This window comes from Aaosphaeria arxii (genome assembly GCF_010015735.1).
Source record: "Aaosphaeria arxii CBS 175.79 unplaced genomic scaffold BU24scaffold_6, whole genome shotgun sequence".
Classification (NCBI taxonomy): Eukaryota; Fungi; Ascomycota; class Dothideomycetes; order Pleosporales; genus Aaosphaeria; species Aaosphaeria arxii.
Window position 1 is genome coordinate 2,321,600 of NW_022983479.1, and position 20,463 is coordinate 2,342,062.

Genomic DNA, 20,463 nt, shown 5'->3' on the forward strand with positions numbered 1-20,463 from the left:
TCCACACTGAGAGGGCACGGCTGAGTTCTAAGCATGCAATGGTTGCCTTTTCTTTGACCAGGGGCTGCGAAGAGACGATAATCATCGGCAACTGCTGGGCCAGAGCGCAGCCATCTCCGTGCTCATATTTTATTGCCGACCATTGATACCCAGAACCTGGTTGAGAGCCCAATCAAGCACTGAAGACATGCACAACTGAACGCTAGAAAAGGCAAGCGGTGATATGCAGGGTGCCATCAAAGAACCTGTTCAAGCTTCCCTTCCATCAACCCGAGAGAGGGGAAGCCCTGCAACAGCTCCGTGTTAGTAGTCATCTTGCATGATGTACCGCTTTGATTGCGCAGCGCAGCAAAGTACAGCATAAGGACGCGTCCAAACGAAGGTCACAGGAGACGCCGTTGAGGTCACAGGCCTATGGGGAAGAGGACTAGAGCACAAGAGAGGAGCTTGAAGAAGGGCGGCGTGCCCAATCGGGGAAGATAGTTTCATTCCCGTGCCATGGGTTTGGATGCAAAACGTGTGCTGCTTGATTCGTGAAAGGACGTGGGATCGATCAATCCGGGGTATACTTGAATAATGTGGAGTGCCTGGGGAGTGGAGAGATCCGAGACGCCGAACACATCGGGAAAAGATACTAAACACAGTGAGTCTGTCGGCTTTTGACGTGCGAGTACTTGGTACATCCCTCTTTCATTTAACCTGGGGAAACATTAGCATAGCAAAAGGATAACATAGGAGGTTTGTAGAAAACCTGCAGAGCAGAAACTATTGGATCTTCAAATGGATGTACCTATCTACAATAATGACTAGATAGATTGACTTCGGCTAGACAGAGCTCAAGCAGACATTCATCACCACAATAGAGAGTTCCGGAAAAGAAATTCTAGACACGGACGAATTCGACGACGAGCAAATTGAATTATGGCTCAGGGCACTATTGGGAGCGCCAATGAAGGCAATTGGAGAGTCCAGCGGAAGGTCGGAGCAGAGCACTCGCATGCCAAGTCGTTCAACAAGCACTGAGTCAATGGACGAGTCAGCCACATCGACTAAGCACATTCCATCGCTAGCATGTAGCCTACACCATGACATGGAATGCCATTTTAAAAAGCTTCTCTTTCTAATAGAACTGTTAAAACCGAAGGCTACGGTAGACGACGTGAGATGCGTGTGAATTTGGACTCTTTAGAGATCAATATGGTGATGATTCTTTACTATGCACAGAAAAAGATCGCTAGATAGACTTCGGGTATGGACTATGCCAGAATCAAAGAAGCTAATGGCCACGAAGGAATTCGATACCAAATTGATGAATGGCAAACCACATCAGCTGTGACATTCTCCGGGTTTTTCTCCGAAAAGGCGAGATGCTCGCCCAGGTCCGGGCCCCAATAGTTTCCATCGACACCCACCACACCATTCCCGCTGAACCCTATGGTAGTGCACATAGTCGAGCCCTGCTGACCCCACCTATGCGTGTATGCCACCTACTTGTAATAGGTAGCTGTTCATTCCGGAAAAACACAATGATAAAGACGCTAACAAGATGCGATGAATTGCTGGAACTCGTCTTTGCCACCATTAGTCGACATGCCATTCGTGATCTGAGTTCCTGATGTAAGGGCTGAGACCAAGAACATCTCGAGACGCCGTCGCCTTGACGTCTCCATTGCCCAGGTACGCAAACCTATTCTTGTATCGATAGGTGTAATCGTAGTCTTCGAATCGAGGGTCTTTGATCGACTTGAGGAAATGGATCGTCTGCGGGGAAATCACTGATTAGCACTGCATGTCGTACAGATCTGCCCCTCCTTATGCATGCGGGCCGCAGTTTTCGCGCGTATTGCATCACAAAGGGTGAACGATGAGGGGGAAACTGTGAAAAAGACTTACTGCGCCAGGCCACAAGTAGATCCGATTTTTGATCTTACCGTCCTTGAACCAACTGCGGCACTCCTCTTGCCACACGGTCGTCTTGTGGTATGTGTCGAAGTGGTCGTAGATCGCATCTAGAGCGTCTTGCTTGACTGCCATGGCCTTGATTCCTTCTGTCTGCATCTTGCGCATGCACTTGACAGAGTACTCGATTGTGGTCTCGATCGACGGGAGCAAGGTGCCGTTACTCCATGTAGCGCCTGGTCCGACGATTGTGTAGTAGTTGGGGAATCGAGGCGCAGACACGCCAAAGTAAAGGTTGGGTCCGTCTACCCAGTCCTCTTTGATCGACTTGCCCTCGCCGTTGATGACCGTGAAGGCAGGCTGAAAGGCGACTTGGAAGCCAGTAGCGCAGACTAATATATCCATCTTGTGTACCTGTCCATCGACGGTCTCGATTCCCTCGGGCACCACGCGCTTGATGCCACCGAAAACTGGGGTAACGTTGTCCTTAACCAGAGCCTCAAGATAGCCATCACCAGGCGAGATTCTTCGGCAGCCAGGCGACCATTTAGGGATAATGAACTCCTTGAGCTTTTCGTGACCGGGGCCCATGCGACGATTCATCTCCTCAGTGATGACCTTGCGGAACATGTGGCTCAGTTCCGAGTTCTGCTGATACATTCCGAATAGACTGTTGATTTCTGCCTCGATGCGCTTGCGGAAATCCAGATGATATTCTGGATCTTCGGCAAACTTCTTCTTGTCTGCTTCGGTGAAGTCGTACTGTCTTTGCCCTGGGTTTACGTCTTCTCCCTTCTGTAGGTCGTTCGTGAGTGCGCCGGCACCGAAAGGAGGAGAGATCCACGTTGGACTTCGCATGTAGACTTGAACTTCTTTGCAGATCTTCTGTAGTTGTGGAACAATCTGAACACTTGTGGACCCAGTGCCAATCACGCCAGCGGTCTTGCCATCAAAGTCAACGGTATGGTCCCAGTGAGCGGAATGCATCAGTGGTCCTTTGAAATCGTGGAGACCCTCGATTTCAGGCCATTTCCATGTGTTCAAGATTCCTTCGGCAGTGTCAGTAGATTGCAAGAGAAATGATTCGGCCTGACGAACCTGTGCCGTTCACGAAAGCATGTGCCCAATCCTCTGTTTGCTCGTTCGTCTGGGGGTTTGTGATCTTCAGCCTCCACACACCCTTGTTCTCATCCCATCGCGCTTCGGTGATCTTGCTGTTGAGCTTCATGTACTTTCGGCTTCCTGGAGTATAATCAGTCCCCTATACTTTCCAACTTGTCAACATTTGAACTAACCATGTCTGTCCGCAAAATTCTCAAAATAACCCTGGATCTCCTTGCCACTAGCAAAGAATTGTGACCAGTCGGGCTTGGGGTCCCATGTGAAATTATAGTCGTGGGCGGGAATATCGCAAGCCACACCGGGGTAAGTATTCTCGTACCAAGTACCGCCAAAGTGTGGGTTCTTCTCGAAGAGTGTCAATTCCCACGATCCCGGGGTAAGCATCCTCTCCATCTTGTATGCCAAGCAGAGGCCGGAAGCTCCAGCTCCAGCGCATGCCACTCGCAGTTTGCTGGGCTTCGAGTGATACTGGTTGAGAATGGCATATTCGCCCTCTGGGTTGGCTGGAGGATAGTCGTACATCTGTGCGATTCCATTGACACCGTTTAAGGAGCTGGGCATCTCTGATGGTGCCATTTTGTGTCTGCTGTGCCCCTTTAGATCTCCTTTCTTGGGATGTGGAGATGCTCGAGGTGGGGTAAGGTACAATGGAGCGAAGTAGTATAACAGACAAAAGTGAACATGAAAAGGGAGTCTCGACACTTATATCAGCCTTGGAGCTAGACCGATCAGACCACACGCGTACGACGATCAGTCTGGAGCTTCTGAAGTCGTTAACCGTCCCTCGGTGGCTGCAGACCGTGTAGTCTTATCCTACATACGAACTTAGCTGAGAAGTCATCGCGTTTGTCTCGTACGCATGTGCATTCTCCCGGCCTAACGTGACCCGCACTTGACCCTTGCAACAATGGCACGAACGCTGTCCGCGTTGGGTAGGCTGTTGGTACATCCATTGGCGGATCATGTGGCGGCTAGATGGTGTCGTATAGATTTGGCTGAAGCGTTCCATGCGGAAAACAAGACGCGAAGCTTCGGAACGTCTCCGACATTCCGACCGATTTACCCAGAGCCGATTATGTCATGTAATTTTCGGTATCGACCGCTTTATGAATGCTTGTTTCTAGATTTATTCGATTGAGATCGAGAGATTAGGATCGCATGCAGATAAGGTGACATTGAGAGTTGATTGGAAAAGCTTTGCCATTTCGTCGTGCTTTGACTTTTGTGGTACTCTGCGTACTGGGTCTGCCACCCAATCGCGACAACGCCTCGTTCAACCAATATCGATGAATCGAACCATGCTAGACCTTAGAATCCTGGACGTGGGATACAAAATGCAACAATTATTTGGAGCAAATACGAAATCAATTCCATGGCCAAATGGCACGTGATCATTTGGGTTCCAGAGATTTGTAGATTTCGCAAATTATACATAGACGATTCTGATCGAACATCAACATTGTCTAATTACAACTTCGCCTTGGGCTTTTGACCTTGCATAGCTGCTGCATCCCTCTTAGACCACTCCTTAACCACCTTTCTCATGATCTTCCCGCTTTGCAGTTTCGGAATCTCATCAACGAATGAAATGCCTCCGACTAATTGTTTATGCTTCGCCACCTTATCCTTCATATGTGCGTGGATATCCTCTTCAGTGGTCTTTCCTTTAAACTCGTCTTTGAGATGCACATACGCTCGTGGCCATTCCTGCCCGTCGAGCGTTATCCCCACTGCTGCAGCGTCGGCAATGGGATCAAATTCGAGTAAAACCGCTTCGAGCTCCGCGGGGGCGACTTGGAGAGCGTTGACTTTGATGAGTTCCTAAGATTTTAGGTCAGTACGTTGCTAGTCGGGATTGAATGCCTCTACACACCTTCTTGCGATCCACAATCCAGAACCACCCATCTTTGACAACGGCGACGTCGCCTGTCTTCAGCCAGCCATCCGGACTCAGTGACTCTTTGGTCGCGTGTGGATTGCGCCAGTAGCCTAGGCAGATCTGTGGTCCACGAATGTAGAGCTCTCCTGGTTGGCCGGCCGCAACCTCCTTGCCGTCGTCGTCAAGCAACATGCATTCGCAGTTAGGATCAAGCTGTCCTACGCTTCCCGAGCTAGTCTTTATCAGCGAATGGAACATTATCACAACTTCAAGGTACTTACTCATCGATAGTGCCGCCTGGAACATGTATGGCTCCACAGGTAACTTCCGTCATCCCCCAACCCTGCAAAATCTCGCAGCCCAGCTTCTTCGATATCTCATTCTGCAGTTCTTTCGACAAAGGCGCTGCACCACAAAGGATGTCCGTAACACTACTGAGATCATAGTTCGCGGTCTCCGGTCTCTTGCTCAGCATAACCATGATCGGTGGCGCCACTTGCAGATGTGTGACTTTCTGGTTCTGGATCACGCGCAGGAACTCTTCGTACTGGAACTGCTTCATGATATACACTGGGACTTGGAGTTTCTGTGCCATTGCGATTGTGTAGAGTTGGCCATAGGCGTGGTAGAGAGGCAGGAAGCCTATCCAGACCTCCCGGGGTCGCGAGTTCGCGTTCCATGGTTTGTGCAGGTATCGCATGTAGATTGTTTGCTCCAGATTGGCTACGAGGTTGTGATGGCTGACCTCGACGCCTTTTGGCAGTCCGGTGGTGCCGGAGGAATAGTTGACTGTTGCGGTTGTTTCGGTGGCTTCCTTTGCGGAGAGATGGGGGAAGTTGTATGCATCGGCTTCTGAAGGGGTAGGGAGGAATTCTCGCCAATCTCGACATCCTTCAATTGAGGTGTTGGGAACGTCTGAGAAGAGGAAGACGCGGCCATCAGGGAGACCAGCTTTTCGCGCTGCTTGCACGGCGGTTTTTGCGAGGGAAGGGTGTGCGAGGATGTATTGCGCTTGTGTGTTTGAGACTTGGTGGACCATTTCTGCGCAAAGTGTTAATTATGTTAAAATGCAATAACAGCCCCCGATCAGACATACCAGATAATGTGTATGCGGGATTCGCTCCACTGAAGACTCTCTTCGATCCCACAATTCCAAGATATGCGACGGGTACGAAGATGTGATTTGGAGTATAAATCATCACCACCTCACCAGGTCTGCTACCTAGCCTGTCGAGGCCCAATGCTAAGCGCTTCGACCATTGTAATAAGGCCCTTGGGGTGAGATTATGGTTTGTGTCTTTCGCATCAATCCATATTGGTGTATCCGTGGGTTCATGACCCTTCGGAAACAGATACTCGAGTAAATTGCACTTTGGGATATCAATGGTTGGAAATGGGGAAGAGAAAGGCATGATTCAAAGAAACGAAGACAGAACAGAAAATCAAAGAGGTAGGAACTGTGAGACAATAGGGTGTGGTTCTGACAATATAGATAAGAGTTCAATTGAAAAAGGGCAGCCAACTATCCAGTGGCCGTTGAGATAATTCGGACCATCCATCTCGTGTTCCCCGCCCAGTCACGGTTATATGCAAACATGAGTAGCCAGAGCTCCCCAAAGCTGGAGCTGTGTTAAGCTCGGGGGAGTGAATTGTACAGCCGATGGGGAGGCGTGAGCACAGACTGGGACGACTGGCTACCCCAGATCCGAGGGTAATGGTAGCCCGAGCTATCTGCCAACTAACGCTAATATCCCAATCTCTCAATACTATCCCCGCTGCGGGTATGAGGAGCTCGGCGGCCATTATTTTTTTTATTCCTTCTACTTTCTACGAATTGTTGAACCTACGAAGCGTTAACTGTAATTTTCTTTCAAAATGTCAGATATCAAGAATTTCGATCGCATGTTTCGCCTCGATGGCAAGGTAGCACTTGTTACTGGAGGTATGGGCGAGACTATCAAACTGCATAACGAGAGTCACAATTAACACAAAACAGGATCGCGAGGATTGGGTCTTCACACCGCGACTGCATTCCTTCTCGCGGGTGCGAAGAAGGTTTTTATTTCAGCACGAAAGAACGCAGGACCCCAAGGCATAGACCAGGCCGTTGAGAAACTAAACAAACTCAATGTCAAGGGCCAGGCAATTGGAATCGCTGCAAATGTTGCCGATACGGACGATATCGCACGCCTTGTCAAGAAAATTCAAGAGACAGACGACAAATTGGACATTTTGGTTTGCAATGCCGGCGCGACCTGGGGTGGTCCTTTTGAACCTACGCCAGATTCTTCATCACAGAAGGTGCTTGATTTGAACGTTCGAGGTGTTTTCAATTTAGCTAGACTGTGAGTTTCCTACCTGAAATGTTAAATTTGGATTAAGTACTAACTCGTGCAGCTTCACGCCTATGCTTGAGAAGGCCGGCACACGACAAGATCCCTCGCGCATCATCATTGTTAGCTCAACGGCTGGCACAACAGTCCCACACGTTGGCGAACATGGAACCATTATGTACAGTGTTTCCAAAGCTGCAGCACATCACATGTCACGCCAACTTGCCGTGGAACTGGGTCCTCGCAACATCACTACAAACACAGTTGCGCCCGGCTTCTTTCCCTCGAAATTGGCTAACGGTTTAATTGAACTTCTTGGTGGCCAAAAGGAGCTAGAAGAGGGAAACCCGAGGAAAAGACTTGGTGAGGCGGAGGACATTGCGGGCGTAATGGTTTATCTGGCTAGCCCTGCAGCGGCGTATGTTAATGGAGAGGATATTGCCGTTGATGGCGGAGTGAGGTTTGCTCAGGGAAGGCAATCCAAATTGTAGACTATTCGTCCCAACTGTTCGTATAAGGTGTTTATTTCCATTTATCATGAGCAAATATCAGTCATTAAAAATATTAGATCTTTCAAGTTCGTGATGTAAAACTGGTACCCAATCATACAAATTCTATGCTCCATTGACTTCATTCTGCTCTGATTTCGTCTTCTCGATCCTGGCGAGTTGGTTCTTCATACTCGTAAACTTCATCATATCCTCCATGTTCTTATCACTGAACGCCGCCTGGTCTCTAAAATAGATATTATCGCCATTTACCTCTACCGTTAGACCATAGGCATCCTCTTCTGCCACCTTTCTCCCGTTCGAGTCTTCGAGATCGCCTCCATCCACCAAAAGCAACACTCCCCTCACGAGCGTTTTCATGGGAGTGAAGAACTGCTCAGGGAACGATTTCCATTCATCAGAGTTCATTAGATTCGTTCGAATGGTTCCAGGTGCCGTCGCATACGTTCGGATCCCCTCCTGTCTGAACGCGAAAGAGATGGCACGGTTGAAATGGATCACGGCAGCTTTTGATCCCGAGTACATTGGACTTTTTCGTGTGATTAGCCTCTGGCCCATCAACAACGAAGAATGCCATTATTGACTTACCAGAATTCAGAGGGATAAAGTCCACCACAACTTGCTGTCATAATTAGGAGCGGCTTGTAGTCGGTCTTCTCACTCTTCCTGAAATAATGCAACGCAAGCCAAGTCGTGTTCACGACAGACTTGTAATTGATATCGACGCTTAACTGATTCGGCTCCGGCGGCGGCTTCGACAAGTCATGCTTCTCGTAGAAATTATCCCTCTCGACGATCCCCGCGTTCGCGTACACGAAGTCCAGGCGTCCGGACGCTTTGAACGCGGCCTCGAACGCTGCTGTCAGAGATTCGTAGGACGTGACATCTGTTTGGTGGAAGTGTGCGTTCTTGAGGGTAGATACAGCTTTGAGACCTGCTGAGGCGTTCAGGTCGACGATGTGGAGGTCCCATTCGTCGCGGGCGGAGAGAGCTTCCGCGACTGCGAGGCCCATGCCGGAGGCTCCGCCCGTGATGAAGGCTGCTTTTCGAGTCATCGTGGCTTGTTTCTTCGCTTCTTCTCTGTGCAGTGTCACGACTGTGTTGAATACAATCTTTGCTGAAACAAATTGAAACCTAGGTTCGTAATTGACGTGCGAGTATTTTTTAGCTTGTTTACAAGCGATCAAACACTATTAAGCTCTCAGTCTTGCCGTCTACACGTGAGGACAAGCCAAAGGTTATACGGAGAATCAATGGTGGGCTTCTCCGCACGCGGGAGAACCACAGTCTCTAAGGGACGCTTCTTCCGGGACCACGAAAGCTTTCCATTTGCGATAGCCTGCCACAGACGATCTTTGAACTCAATTTGAAAAATCAATTGACTGAACAGCGTCAATGTCAAGATCCGTTTTGCCTTCAGAGCACATCGCCACAACAAAGTCAATGAGAAGATTATGCATAGACATACACCTGTCCCTGCAGCAGGATCGTATCCACAGTCCAGGAGCGGATCCCATGCGTAAGGAAACCCAGAGTAACATTCATTACAAGACACACAAACTCTACAGCAAAAGTGTGCACGACGTCGTGCAATGCGGGGATGTGAAAGCTCATGAATCAAGCAACAGGGGTCTCCCACCCCGCACGACGTCAGTTGGTCGGCTACTAAGTAGTGAACGCGGAAAACAAACCGCGAAGTATGTGTTACTCCAGCTTGTCGCTCCGTCAGCCTGTCATTGCCCCGTCCAATTTCTCACCACAGGACGGGCTGGAATTGCGGAAGAAGTTAACACACAATAGTTGTCTAATTGAGATTACCGCGGAGGTCCAGACGCGGAGTTAACGGTCTTACTAGCGGCACAGTGCGTGCTGTGCCTTCGTAAATATTAGCTACAATACGAGATAGACCCCTCTCCTCGCCCCTCTTATCTTTCACACCTTCTCGTTTTGTGTTCACACCGCTCTAGATTGTGAATTAGTCTCGAAAGTATTTCACACTGGACATCATCCTCCCTTGTTCAATTGTCAAATATACCCCCCCAGAGCTTCACACATAATGTCTTTCCCCTGGTCAGCGAAGAACCTGCCCAAGCAGATCTTCATCAACAACGAATACGTGGAATCCAAGTCTGCGAAGAAGCTCACTCTCCACAACCCCAAAAATGGCGAATTGATTGCCAACGATGTCGCGCTCGCTGGCGAGCAGGATGTCGACGAGGCTGTGGCTGCCGCCGAGAAGGCATTTGCTGGCTGGAAGAAGACCTCTCCTACCGAGAGGCGCAACATCATGAACAAATTTGCCGATCTCGTGGAGAAGAACGCCGAGGCGATCGCAGAATTGACCAGAATTTCGCTCGGTGCACCTTTCAAGGCGTTTGGTGCCTTCGAAGTCGGCCTTTGCGCAGAGGTAAGCTCGTCACGTCGCGAGTATTAGGTATTGGCAGCTAATGTTCACGAATAGGCTTTCCGATACAACGCTGGATGGATTGACAAGTTTGGCGGCGAGTCCTGGCCACAAGACGATGGTTTTCTCAAGATCGTGCGCAATGAGCCTCTCGGTGTCACAGCTGGCGTTGTTCCCTGGAACGGCCCCGTCGGAACGATTGGCCTCAAGGCAGCTCCTGCGCTCGCGACCGGAAACGTCTTCATCTTGAAGCCTTCAGAAAAGACGCCTTTCTCCTCCCTCGCTCTCGGTACCTTGATCAAAGAGGCCGGCTTCCCACCAGGTGTTTTCCAGATCTTGCCCGGTGACGGAAGCACAGGTGCTCTCCTCGCTAGCCACATGCGCATCCGCAAAGTCTCGTTCACGGGTAGCATTGCGACTGGAAAGAAAATCCAGGAGATGGCGGCCAAGTCCAACCTCAAGCGCGTGACCTTGGAACTTGGTGGAAAGTCTCCTGCGGTAGTCTTCGACGACTGCAATCTGGAGAACGCCGTCACGTGGACGGCCAATGCGATCACAGCCAATACCGGACAGGTCTGCTTTGCCGCTTCTCGCGTATACGTTCAGGAGGGCATCTACGACAAGTTCATTGAGAAATATAAGGAGGCTATGCAGGCAAAGGCAAAGGAGGTCGGCGATCCCGATTCGGAGGGCACCAACATTGGTCCTCTTGTAGATGAGGCCCAATTCAAGCGTGTCTCTGGTTTCATCGAGCGTGGCCAGCAGGGACAAGGCAAATTGCTTGTTGGTGGGCAGCGAATCGGCGACAAGGGTTACTACATTGAGCCAACGGTCTTCACCGACGTTGATCCCGAGTCAGAAATCCACTGCGAAGAGATCTTTGGCCCAGTCTCGGTTGTCAAGTCCTTCAAGACAGAAGAGGAGATCATGAAGCTGTCTAACGACACCAACTTCGGCCTCATGGCTGGTGTCTTCACACAGGATATCAACAAGGCTCTGAGGGTTGCTTCAGATTTCGAGTCTGGTATGGTGGGTGTGAACTGTGTCAGTTTGATGTTTATGGTCAGCCCATTTGGTGGCTCCAAGGAGAGTGGACTAGGACGAGAGTGTGGCATTCACGCTTTGAGGGCATTCACGGAGCCAAAGACAATTATGGTGAACATGAATTATTAAGCGCTTGTTTTTCAGTTCAGCTGTAACTGTAGTACGAAAATGTCAATGATACACCTCTCATTCACTCCGCTTTCTCACGATCACTGTTGCTTCCGTGTCCACTCAGAATATCAAGACACATGACTTGCGAGTAATGAAAGTGACGTCTGTTCGCGATTATGTAGGGTAGGAAAGTGTTTATATGTGCTATACCTCTGAAAATATCAAACGCACAACACTTCGCGTGAGATGTAAAATTTTTGTTTCTTAAAACTATGCTGTAATCGTTTCTGGACTTACGCATCCTATGTACATTTGCTGAAACGTCATCGACTCGGTCCTTGCCTTCATGTTTGGATTTCAACTTTGACTTAGGTCTTCATTCAAACCTTAACTCTTCATGGGATGATCTTGGCCTTCCTCATTCGATCAAACACTCCGCCCTACAAGACAAAATTAGTATGTTGAACAGCTCTATAAGCTCGTGAAACTTACCCAGGCTGTTCGCGTGTCTCTCTCCTCCGTAAATCCAGTACCATACATCTTCGTCATATCATACTGCCTATCGAAATCGAACTGCGTCATTAAGAAATATTCGAACCCGGGGAAAGTCTTGTCGCTATCAGCATGGCCAGTCTGCAACCCATATTCCTTCTCCAACTTCTGCCATTCCGCAAAATGATCCTTGATATACTTTCTGATCTCCGGCGGGTTGCTTGTAGGTCCAGTCCCCTTTAGACCGAAGTAATCGCACAGAATCGGCCACTTCGCCTTCCAATCACTCGGCGTCTTCTCATCAGCGACATTGTACCCACCACCCTTCTCAGTCTTCTCGCTCAACGACAAATGTATCGTCTGACGGGCGATCATATCGCTACTACTATCGTTACTCTGCGCCACCCACGACTTCTCCGTACCAGGGAACGGACACTCCGCGCCTTCGCCCTCGACCGCCTTCCACAGACTGAGGTAGATCCCCACCACGCCACCGAGGGAGTAGAAATTCTGATTCGGGACGAACCCGATGATGATGTCCGGCCGCGTGTCACACCAGCTCCACTTCTTATCCCTCGCGTACTCGGTCAGCCAGTCCATTTGCGGGTGGTAGAAGAGCATGTCGTGGTACGGCTGTTTGAGCCGGGGCTGGGACTCTTTGTGCGGGACGTGCAGGTAGTCTGTTGGGTGGTTTTCTAGGAGGTGACACCCATCTATCTCTCTTGTTAGCTACTTTCCCATACGGTCTACCAGTATCTGTAGTCATGGGATGATGGATTTGGAGGAGGAAAAACATACACATCTTCGCCCCCGTCTGCAAGACCACAAACTCCAACTTCGAACTCAATCGATCGAGCGCAATCGTACTCCGTTTGAACATCGCAACCGCCTCTTCGAGCTCCTTCTGCACGTCTGTACCGGCTTTGTACGCGAGATAGTACACATGCGTGACGTCTTCTATCCCGTCGACCTTCGTCTTCAATTCGTGTTCGAGATCCTCTTGGCTTCTCTTGAGAAGGTCGATTCCGGACACAATGTTCAGCCGGGGATCATTGGGCCACTGTGATTGCTCTTGCGACAAGGGGCGGTTGGTTAATCCGTGCACTTTTCCCCAGAGACCTTGCTTGGGGTAGTCGTTGAGGAGCTCGTTTACGAAGGACCAGCCTGTTACGCCTGAGGCGCCGAAGACTAACGCGGATTTCGACATTGTTATTTGGAGTTACAGCCTCACGCTGGGATGATAGAAGGAAGAGTTGGAAGGCTCTCGGAAGGAGTGAAAGGACAATTCGACTTTGCGTCAAAGCTATCAAAATAAACAAGCACAAGGGATAGAGGATAGAGAGTATTGATTTACCTGCGTGTACCGTACTATTTTCAAATCCAAGAGTAGGAATGATTAAATTCCCATATTCCCACTGTTAACCCCGCCATCAAAGCATAACCTTCTCCATACGCCCTCCCATCAGAACCTCTCATAGCCGTGCCCACTGTAATCAAACCACCCCCTTCAATACGCCTAACGTTCCGACACCCATTCCGAAAACACTAACCCACCAAGAAAATAGACCAAAGACTCGTGCCGCACTCCGTCACGCGCTAATGCGGTGCGAAACACTGGGGTTCGAAGGCTGTTGGGTGCGCGTGGTAAATGTTAGCCTGACGTTTCCCCGCCCAGGACGCGACTCGTGTCGGGGGTACCCCGCAAGACGAATGATTCAGGCGGTGGCGTGTTGACCTGCAACAGTGTGGAGACGGTATGCGTGGCGCATGAAATTGTGCATTTTCGGGTATAGGGAATGAAGGAAATGATTTTGGGGGGTGAGGGTGTATGTTTGCGAGTTTGCCATAGGTGTGGGATGCGGGAAAGCAGCGATGCTTCTCATTGGTTGCTTCGTGCCGAGATGTGAATGGTCGTAGTGGTGAGAGTTGAGATTGCCTCTAGTTACTGAATGGAAAGCCGTCTGTATCTGTGATTAAGAGCCCTTAAGCCGGATTGTTGAAATATGTTGCGTCAAAGTATACGAGTTTGATAAGTTGATTCTAATTCTACATGTGAGCCCAAAATTGAATACTTTAAATTGTTAATTATATTTATTAAACTTCCACTTTTACAAAGTTCATTTGATATACAAACCACCCTAGTGGAACTCATTCTTCTCCGCGTATACGTCGTTCTCCAGGAAGACTTCAATCTTAGAAGTCATCTTCGGCGTAAGATCCTCGCAGAGGAAGCAGCAGATCAAACCAAGTATACCAAAGGAAAGCGAGCTCAGCGCCACCACCTTCAACCCATGCGCATAGCTCCACTGGAATGCCAAAGAAGTCGCCGCCAATGCCTCCTGAGTGATGCCGGGAACCTTCGCTATCGCCTGTGCGCCGAGGGGGAATGCTGCGAGGAGAGCCTGTGCGTTTTCCTGCGTCATTCCTGCTTCTACTGCAGCTTGAGGTACTGTTTGTGCAGCGCGGGATGTTTGCGTGTTCGCCAGGATGGTCATGTAGATCGCCTGTGCGAGCGAACCGCCAGCGTATCGAGCCATGCCTGCGAGTCCTCCCGAGAATCCAAGGTCTTGTTGTGGTACTCCCAACTGCGTGAAAGCGACAGACTCGTATTGCGCCCAGCCAAAGAAGGCTTGTACAAGTCAGCATGTGGTGACATTTATATTGGGTTCGTATTGACAGTACTTACTCGCATTGATGCAGCAGAAAACGATCATGAGGGTTTGGTTGAAAGGCGTCACTAATGCCATGAGTGCCCCGAATAGTGTCATACCAAACCAAGCGCCGGCAAGAGTCCAGTACCAGTGCTTTGACTGTTAGCTGTGAAGGAATTGATAGGTTAAGTCCTCTTACCTTTATCACATGGCCGAACAAACTCAACAAGATAGCACCAAAGACGAGCCCAACATTCGGCGGTAATGTCAAGAGAAGTTCCATCTTTCTAGGGGTAGTTGGCGTCAAGTAGAAGACGTTGACCATCGTTGGCCAAATGATATTGACTGAATAATAGAACATCGTTACGATGAAGGCCACGATGAACTAAACACGTTAGCCGTCTTCCATTAATAGCGAAAAGAAGTTCAGCTTACCGGTGCCGTGAACGATCTGCCCTTATTGACTCTGAAAAGATGAGGCGGACAAAGCTTATAAGGGACGTTGGAAACAGTCTCCCAGACTCCGAAAGCGGCAATGAGAACAAATCCTACTACCATAGGCGCAACGACAGTGACATCGGAGCTTCGTTTGTAGGTCGTGTTGATAATTCCAACCAATGCTAAGCAGATGCCTGGTATAATCAGAGCCGATCCTACATAGTCGAGCCCCCTGATAGCCTCCTTCCACGGGACTCCCTTAGGATGCTTCGGCGGCTTGTAAAAGGCGAAGATAGCTGCGAGAGAAAAGAATTGGGCGATGAATCCACCCCAATAGATGAATTTATGACCGCCACTGTCAATGGCATACTAGTTGAAATTACTCTCGCCGTTCAGACATGGGATGTGGAGATTAACTTACTCTTCCAACAATAGGTCCAATGATAACAATAACAAAGACAAAACCGTCACTCAGGCAGATGCCAATATGACGATACTTGTTGGGAAGCAGCTCTGGGATCGAACACATTGCCATTTGGCAGAATCCTCCACCAAACCCAGTTATGGCTAATCCGGCAGTGAACTGCGTTGCATTGTTGGATGTGGCGGTAACGATGAATCCTACACAACAGCATGCATTTCCAAACAGCAGAAATAGCCGGCGCCCAAAGAGATCGGAGTTCGCGCCAGCGATGAGAAACCCAATTGCGTTGCTTGAGGTATAAGCCGGTATGTACCAAAATGCACTGACGGGGTCGTTGAACGCTATGGAAAGTTTGGTTTGGAGAGCCGCTGTGGTTGGGACTGGCCAAAATGATAAACCAAATGTAGCGGACAAGACCTTTCAAAATCTGTCAGAGGGGAGTAAAAACACCCGGCAGATATATATACTGACAAATATCACACTCCAGGTTTTCATTGTGACTTTCGCAGTCTCACCCTCTGCATTCTCGAGCACTTCAGTTGCGTCAGGGGAGGAATCAGGCACGCGCTCAATGCGCTCGATGTCTTGCTTCTCGATAGAATCGGAGCGCATTGTGCCGTCTTGGATTACCTCTTTGACGGCCATTATCGCGGAATAGGCAGTGATGAGATGTTCGAAGCAAATGGGAGCTTGATCAAGTATATAGTGACACGTACGTGCATGCACCGGGCAAAGTTTTCCTCTATTCCTTTGACCATCACTACACGAATCGACCATCCGCAACTAGTCTCAAAGCACTCTACAAACAAATGCCTACCCCAGATTCTAGATTTAGATAGCGTTTTTGTTGGCTTGCACGAAGCTTATCCCCGGATTGTGGGGTCCGGGGTACGTCTGCCGGGTGCCGAACTGCGGGTGAAAGTGCACTGATTCATCGCGCCTAGTGATATGTAGATCACTAGGAAATTCAACATCCGGGAACTAGACCATACAACTATCAGTCAACGCCACAATCTCAAACCAGTAAATCAAGACGTTTGACATAGTCGTCCTTATCAAGTATCGGATCTTGTGATTGGACACCTTCCATTTTGAAGCACACAATCCAGCCCTCTCGGCAACAATATCCGATCAATTCTGTATACATGACTTGATAGTTGCTATCAAGTTGAGAAGTTTCCTGAATCACGAGCCAGGCTCTTGTTACCCCGCGTAATCCCGTCTTTCACATCGCAATCCGGGATTGCTTTCCCAAATGCAATCATATCGTGTCTGTCGCTGTACTTCAGCATCTCCCGCGAATCTCTTTTCTTGGTAACTTACCCAGCAAAACATTTAATTCCACTTGTCTTGTAATCCATGAAGTGGTCAGCATCAGGTAGCAAAGCTGCAGTTCTCGTTAGGTTTTGTTGGTTGGGTTCCGTCTCAGGAGAGGCGCGTGTCTTTTCAGTGTCCAGATCAAATCATAACTTACCAGCAGCATATTCTGGGCTTGTACTAAACCTCTCCCATGCATCCCAATCTTTGACCCAGATTTGAGAACATGCATCGTAGTCTAATACCTCCATTCCAAGACTCTTGATCTTTTCTTTCATCTCGGGTGTTTGATATGTCTGCATTATAAGCGGGGATCTCGTGGTGAACAAGGTCACTAGAGAGATGATTCTTACCTGAACATATCTCTGTATCTTGACAACATCAAACTGTTTTGAGGCTACAGTAAGGTCCGCATGGACGTGGTTGTAATGCATTTGGAAATGGTCATCGTCAACGTTGGGTAGCTTCTTGAAGAAGAACGAAAGCTTGATGCATGCTTCTTCCGTTAGTAACTATGAATATTGGTAAAGTTCATAGAGCACTCACGTTGAAGGTTCTCTTTTGAATCCCACTCGAATCGAGAATCGGAAAACTGATGATCTATCTTCTGGTGAACCATAATGAAAGATTCTGATAAGCGCAACGAATTATGCATAACACCAATGGATAACAGAACCCTCTTTAAGAAATCTAAGTGGGCAATATTTATCCTGGAAGTTCATTCTCATTCATCTTATACTAAGACGGGATATACGGAAATTGTGAGCCGCTCCGCGGTGACGCATTGCGCATTGCGGGGTTGAACAGAGCTGATCAGTGAATGATTGGTATTGGCGAAGGGACCAAGGGGTCCAAAACAATCATGTTCAGCCAAAACTCAGATTTCTTATGTAATAAGACAGCCTACAAATATGGATGCATGATGGTACTTTCCAAAGAGCTGCGTAGAGTCACTCGGTAGAGTCAATCGGCAGACATAGTCCAATACAGAACAATCCTTTTAGTTCTTAGGTCATCCATCCATCTGCGTACCCATCCATCTGCGTACCCATTCATCCATATTCTTCCCAGAAGATCAGACGACGCTAAAACCATCCCATCTTTTACACAGTCGCAAAAAAAATGCAGAAAAGAAATTTCTGAAGAGCAGACTCGAATCTGGGTCTACTCAACAGCCTACACAACAGCCTACAGCCTACGAACAGAGAAACCACGGCCTAGCCCAGGATTCCCAACCGACCAAGCTACCCTGTGGGCCACCTGGTCGATCGAGCCTAAAGTCCGGGTCGTGGTTCTCATGGAAGTGTTTACAATTATTGGGGTTTATATAGGCCGATAAAAGAGAGTGAATTATGTATGATTCACACTACAGAGCTGTAAACCATCCATTCTCTACTTAATCCACACTCACTTATTCCCATGAAACGTCCCGAAAAGAGTTCATGTGTCTTCAATTGCGAAATGCCATCATAGGTATCAAAGGTGCTTAAGTACTAGCGAGCAGAACTCGATCAATTATGTAGTAGCTGGAGGTCGTGCATTGCCCGTATATGGGAGCCACGAGCCTTCCACTACGAACTAAATTCGCACGACCGAATTCATAACTAAACCAAATGCTGGCATGGAAAACTGGACATGGGATTTATAGACCACAAATACCGCAAGCAAGATCTTAATTGATTACTACACGAGACTGAAGAACTAGCTAACGTTTTCATCAATGATCGACCATTCAAAACTGGAGTAACTATACATGCAGGAAGTGAAATGTACTACAGGTTTGTTATTTCCATAGCGGCGGAATACTTTATCAGTGATAGCTGGTTCGACGCATCAGAGAATGTGTTCACGGTTTCATGTGCCAAGCGTAGTTTGTCTATGCTTAATGGTCTATGCTTAATGGTTTCAACAGATGAAGATCAAATGACGTGTGATTTTCGCGCTCGCTCGACCCCTCCTGCAATTATAAACAAACCCGCCCCTCATACAGGCACGAGAATCTACCACCAGCAATCTACCAACTGCCCATCTATTCACTGCTATTAAACGATGACCCATCCGGCAATAGTTCCTCCAGCAATGGCTCCTCCAACAATGTCCCATTATCAATCACACCCTGGACGCACGAAGGGTGCCAGAGACCTTACTGCTTCTGAAAAAGGAGCCATTTGTGCCTTGAGAAAGATATTAGGCCTCACCTTTCCAGAAATATCAACTGCAATCGGTTGTACACCGACTTCTGCATGCAAGATATACAAAAATGCAGAACGCGCAGCAGGAGAAGGCTCCTCACTGCCTGCTCTGCTTTCGGTTCTTCCTCAAAAGCCTCTGCGAACCGGTTGGCCACCCAAAGACAAAACCAAAAAGTCTGGTGCTAGGAAGAAGGCATCCCTACAACATCGCACATCATGATCCCGCAGTAGGTAGCCACGGGCCTTCTCCCTACCGATTGACTTAGCGTAATCGAGATAGAAGATCCTAGCCTGTATCTTGTAAGCTGGGACTTGCTATTTATTTGCCGAGAAGAACCAAGTAAGGTCCTGTCCGCTACCTGAGGCCGAAAACGTGCCTCAACATTCCCTCTTTGGGTTAATAATCGATGAGCAACTACCCAGCGTCGAATTGCATAGCTTCCAAAATCTAAATCCCGGGTCGAGTTACCGCTATCAGGCCAACAACAACAACTAAAAAGGGGTGTACATCAAACGTTGTAGCTAATTAACTTATCCAAGTGGTTTTTTATAATCAGTTAATTGTGGAAAGGGCTATAGGAGATCCCGATTTCACATCAATGGGTACTCGGGCGATCTGGGCTAGACCGGAATTGTATTAAGATCTATAGCGAACTTTCCAACCTCTCAATAAGTTCGCAAGGCTATACATATGTGTGTGTATATAAGAACTAGGTACCTAGGTAGACGTGAATCACAACTAGGTAAAGTTACAAGTACACCAATCCTACCATTCCGTCGATTGCGGGTCGTGCCTGCGGTGCTCCCTACTATAAAGGCATCTTTACGCGGCAATGTAATCATTCTTACAGCAGGTATCTCCCCTCACCGTGCGCTATAGCGTATTCCCCTATGATGGCGGCGTTTATTGCTATCACAGTTTACTGATTTGAGACCTTTGGGACTTCATACAAGACCGCATCTCATCTTACAAGATCGTCTTCACACTCTTGGTTCTATTTATCTTTCAATTCCATCTTAGACCCTTCAGGACTCTCACAGGTACAAAGACAACTTCGACGATGGACAAGAAGAATCCCCCCTCTACCAACCTGAAGCACATGAAGAATGCGCTTGTCTGTAGGCAAAGTTAAAAGTGTCTCTTGTCCTACCCTGCGTATGGGTGATTCACCTGCTAAGATATGGGCATCAGTGTAGGTGATGACCGCTGGATCAACCATACTAGGTGTTTCAACCGCTTTCAACGCCCTAATCAGCCACGGTACTACAGCGCAGTCTTTGTTGCCATCGCCTTCGGTGGTGTCTTCATACTCTCCGATATTCGCAGGCTTGTGCCCATTCCTTGGTCTGCTATCGTTGGTGCTGTCAATTTCATCTGAACTGGTAAGTCACTTCTTGGAAGCACATCTCCTCTCGAGTCCGTGTAACGATTCTGTGCAACATAGAATGACGATCGCCGTTGGTGTCTGATAGTAGCCGTACCAGCACTGCGCAACGCTGTGTGGAAGTCAGTGTAGAAAGTCACCTCATATCTGGAATATAATTCCCATAGATTGTCCTTCGCAATTCGAAAGGCATTTTCAATGATATGAACCAATCACAAGAAGAAGAAATCCCTTTCTCTCTCTTTTATTTAGCAGCTAATTTG

At 48.4% G+C, this 20,463-nt stretch overlaps 8 protein-coding genes across 8 annotated transcripts; 2 read left to right on the plus strand and 6 right to left on the minus strand.

Moving 5' to 3' along the window:
• Positions 1-1,219: 1,219 nt before the first annotated feature.
• Positions 1,220-3,987, minus strand: BU24DRAFT_394973 (FAD/NAD(P)-binding domain-containing protein). The gene is made up of 4 exons (XM_033525237.1): positions 3,195-3,987; positions 2,998-3,141; positions 1,894-2,948; positions 1,220-1,761 (listed from the first exon to the last, which is right to left on the minus strand). Exons 1-4 carry the CDS (start codon positions 3,595-3,597, stop codon positions 1,582-1,584), a joined length of 1,782 nt encoding a protein of 593 aa, XP_033382232.1. The 5' UTR covers positions 3,598-3,987; the 3' UTR covers positions 1,220-1,581.
• Positions 3,988-4,488: 501 nt separating this feature from the next.
• Positions 4,489-6,312, minus strand: BU24DRAFT_452696 (acetyl-CoA synthetase-like protein; the record flags this gene model as incomplete). The annotated part of the gene is made up of 4 exons (XM_033531204.1): positions 4,489-4,842; positions 4,895-5,132; positions 5,182-5,941; positions 5,997-6,312. The coding sequence occupies 4 exons, from the start codon at positions 6,310-6,312 to the stop codon at positions 4,489-4,491; spliced, it is 1,668 nt and encodes a 555-aa protein (XP_033382233.1).
• A 431-nt stretch (positions 6,313-6,743) lies between these two features.
• Positions 6,744-7,785, plus strand: BU24DRAFT_483727 (NAD(P)-binding protein). The gene is made up of 3 exons (XM_033533291.1): positions 6,744-6,842; positions 6,897-7,245; positions 7,298-7,785. Exons 1-3 carry the CDS (start codon positions 6,776-6,778, stop codon positions 7,722-7,724), a joined length of 843 nt encoding a protein of 280 aa, XP_033382234.1. The 5' UTR covers positions 6,744-6,775; the 3' UTR covers positions 7,725-7,785.
• A 45-nt stretch (positions 7,786-7,830) lies between these two features.
• BU24DRAFT_373583 (NAD(P)-binding protein) lies at positions 7,831-8,797 on the minus strand (the record flags this gene model as incomplete). Its single annotated transcript, XM_033524532.1, has 2 exons — positions 7,831-8,271; positions 8,331-8,797. The coding sequence occupies 2 exons, from the start codon at positions 8,795-8,797 to the stop codon at positions 7,848-7,850; spliced, it is 891 nt and encodes a 296-aa protein (XP_033382235.1). The 3' UTR covers positions 7,831-7,847.
• An 878-nt stretch (positions 8,798-9,675) lies between these two features.
• BU24DRAFT_442793 (aldehyde dehydrogenase) lies at positions 9,676-11,319 on the plus strand (the record flags this gene model as incomplete). Its single annotated transcript, XM_033530549.1, has 2 exons — positions 9,676-10,149; positions 10,204-11,319. The coding sequence occupies exons 1-2, from the start codon at positions 9,799-9,801 to the stop codon at positions 11,317-11,319; spliced, it is 1,467 nt and encodes a 488-aa protein (XP_033382236.1). The 5' UTR covers positions 9,676-9,798.
• A 377-nt stretch (positions 11,320-11,696) lies between these two features.
• Positions 11,697-13,000, minus strand: BU24DRAFT_350870 (uncharacterized protein; the record flags this gene model as incomplete). The annotated part of the gene is made up of 3 exons (XM_033523660.1): positions 11,697-11,741; positions 11,794-12,506; positions 12,592-13,000. The coding sequence occupies 3 exons, from the start codon at positions 12,998-13,000 to the stop codon at positions 11,697-11,699; spliced, it is 1,167 nt and encodes a 388-aa protein (XP_033382237.1).
• Positions 13,001-13,931: 931 nt separating this feature from the next.
• BU24DRAFT_464625 (MFS general substrate transporter) lies at positions 13,932-15,951 on the minus strand (the record flags this gene model as incomplete). Its single annotated transcript, XM_033532220.1, has 6 exons — positions 13,932-14,422; positions 14,480-14,597; positions 14,644-14,829; positions 14,880-15,251; positions 15,304-15,723; positions 15,778-15,951. 6 exons carry the CDS (start codon positions 15,949-15,951, stop codon positions 13,932-13,934), a joined length of 1,761 nt encoding a protein of 586 aa, XP_033382238.1.
• Positions 15,952-16,469: 518 nt separating this feature from the next.
• BU24DRAFT_464626 (uncharacterized protein) lies at positions 16,470-17,242 on the minus strand (the record flags this gene model as incomplete). Its single annotated transcript, XM_033532221.1, has 5 exons — positions 16,470-16,578; positions 16,630-16,693; positions 16,781-16,919; positions 16,977-17,119; positions 17,170-17,242. The coding sequence occupies 5 exons, from the start codon at positions 17,240-17,242 to the stop codon at positions 16,470-16,472; spliced, it is 528 nt and encodes a 175-aa protein (XP_033382239.1).
• Between the last annotated feature and the right edge of the window lie 3,221 nt (positions 17,243-20,463).

Bases quoted from the DNA above. Each gene is read 5' to 3' on its own strand.
- BU24DRAFT_394973 (XM_033525237.1), bottom strand. From the start codon at position 3,597: ATGGCACCATCAGAGATGCCCAGCTCCTTAAACGGTGTCAATGGAATC. The intron at 3,142-3,194 runs GTTAGTTCAAAT...ATTATACTCCAG, and splicing joins GAATTTTGCGGACAGACATG to GAAGCCGAAAGTACATGAAG. The intron at 1,762-1,893 runs GTAAGTCTTTTT...ATTTCCCCGCAG, and splicing joins TCTACTTGTGGCCTGGCGCA to ACGATCCATTTCCTCAAGTC.
- BU24DRAFT_483727 (XM_033533291.1), top strand. From the start codon at position 6,776: ATGTCAGATATCAAGAATTTCGATCGCATGTTTCGCCTCGATGGCAAG. The intron at 6,843-6,896 runs GTATGGGCGAGA...AACACAAAACAG, and splicing joins GGTAGCACTTGTTACTGGAG to GATCGCGAGGATTGGGTCTT. The intron at 7,246-7,297 runs GTGAGTTTCCTA...TAACTCGTGCAG, and splicing joins GTTTTCAATTTAGCTAGACT to CTTCACGCCTATGCTTGAGA.